Source organism: Etheostoma spectabile, chromosome 6 (assembly GCF_008692095.1).
Source record: "Etheostoma spectabile isolate EspeVRDwgs_2016 chromosome 6, UIUC_Espe_1.0, whole genome shotgun sequence".
NCBI lineage: Eukaryota > Metazoa > Chordata > Actinopteri > Perciformes > Percidae > Etheostoma > Etheostoma spectabile.
Window position 1 is genome coordinate 20,770,044 of NC_045738.1, and position 1,767 is coordinate 20,771,810.

The 1,767-nt window shown below is 37.8% G+C and overlaps 1 protein-coding gene across 6 annotated transcripts in view; it reads right to left on the bottom strand.

The window, feature by feature from the left end:
- The window catches only part of cep192 (centrosomal protein 192), a 132,487-nt gene that overhangs the window by 60,076 nt on the left and 70,644 nt on the right, over positions 1 to 1,767 (bottom strand). For all 6 annotated transcript variants that reach the window (XM_032518238.1, XM_032518235.1, XM_032518234.1 and 3 more), the window contains one exon: positions 374 to 638. In XM_032518238.1, coding sequence (XP_032374129.1) covers positions 374 to 638 — 265 coding nt within the window. The remainder of the gene's footprint in view (positions 1 to 373; positions 639 to 1,767) is intronic.

Genomic DNA, 1,767 nt, shown 5'->3' on the forward strand with positions numbered 1-1,767 from the left:
ATTAGTACAAAAAAAAAAAAAAAAACGATGTCCGGTACCATGGAACCCTTTCTTTTTTATTTGTTTGAGTTGAGTAAGAGAAGGCACAGTAACCTGGTGCAGTTTGGGAGAAAATGTTTAAATGTCTAATTTATTGTGTAACTGTGCTGATATCATTACATTTTCTATTAAATAACTTTTACTAAATTGCATTGCATATGCTGTCAATTATAGTTTTAAAAAGAAAATTGTTAAGGCAAAATCAAAATCGGCTGGTCAGCCTTTTCAAAAGATCGGAAATGGTCAAGAAAATTGCAATACAAAATCTGTTAAGTTTCATCATCTTTTATCAACTAAGTAAATGTCTGATCTAAACTTAAAAGATAAAGCCAACCTTGTTGAAACTCCAGCTCGTCTGGGCAATTGTTCCACCCATCATCTGAATCTTCTTGTTCCTGGTGGAAGCTTTGGGCGAAATACTTGGGCTCCAGAGAGGTGGAAAGGGGATTGTTGTCATCTTCACTGGTACTGCCTGAGGACTCTGCAGCAGTCACATCACCACAAGGGCCTCCCCTTAAGCCCAAGGAAGGTCTGGCACCATCAGTCTCATCTACTCCATCGTCATCATCCTGCTCATCATTGTATTCTGGCTGGACCACCTGAGGGAGGGTTGGATGAAAAAGGTATAAAGGCTGCATAACAATGAAAATTAGTTTGGGTACTTGTGTCTGATCTCCAATTATCAGGGTTTTCCATGGCCCTTTGATGAGCGTGTACCAAGCAAACTCTAGTATGGAGGCAACAGGGAAAAAAAAACACATAAATTGAGCAACTAATTGCCATTAATCAGGCGGTAAATGAATGCATGTTTTTCACAGAGATTAAAATTAGCACCCACCATTGAATCACTGTCTAAAGGCTGCTTAAAAGAAGTGGGGATAAGTAGTTGAGCTCTGGTTTGTATTATGTGCATCAATCTCCATACCACCCATGCCGTCCAGCTTTGTGTTTGTGTGTCAGATTGTTAAGGCTTGATGACTATTAAAGTTCTGACTTAAAAAGAATCTACAGTGCGCCTAGACCAAGGACAGAAGCCAGATGAGACAGTACAGGAGGAAAGTTAGGGTCAGTGTGAGACATAAAAAAAAAAATAAAAAAAAAAAAGAGAGAAATTTCACAAATTATTAAAATATTAAGGGTATTGGTAAAAATTTAATTAATTCAGTTTTTCTTTTTCATATTGTATGGTGGCCCTGAAGTATAAATCACAACCGCAAATAGAAAAACACAACAGCAAATCATAAAACACAAAGGCAAATAGGAAAACATTTCAACAAATCATAAAGCACAACGGCAAACAGGAAAACAAAACGGCAAATAGGAAAACACAACAGCAAATACAAAAACACAAGGAAAACACAATAACAAATAGGAAAACACTTCAACAAATCTTACTCATATTTTCAAAAAAAAAAGAGGCGCTTTTCCGTGTTTTCACAGAAAAACAGACAGTCCGTCTATCAGAAGGGTCAAGAGTATTTTCTTATTTGCTGTTGTGTTTTCCCATTTGTTGTTTTTTTTCTTATTTGCTTTATGATTTGTTGAAGTGTTTCCCCACTTTGTCGTGTTTTTCGATTTGCCCTTTTGTTTTCCTAGTCCCTTTCAGTACCCGGAACTTTTTTGAGGGAACTAGAAGGTTGGTTCAACCATTGAAGTTCGAAGACTTCAATGGTTGATTAAGGAAGGGATAGAGAGACCCCGCCCGGAGGAAGCCCGGGGCCCCCGTCT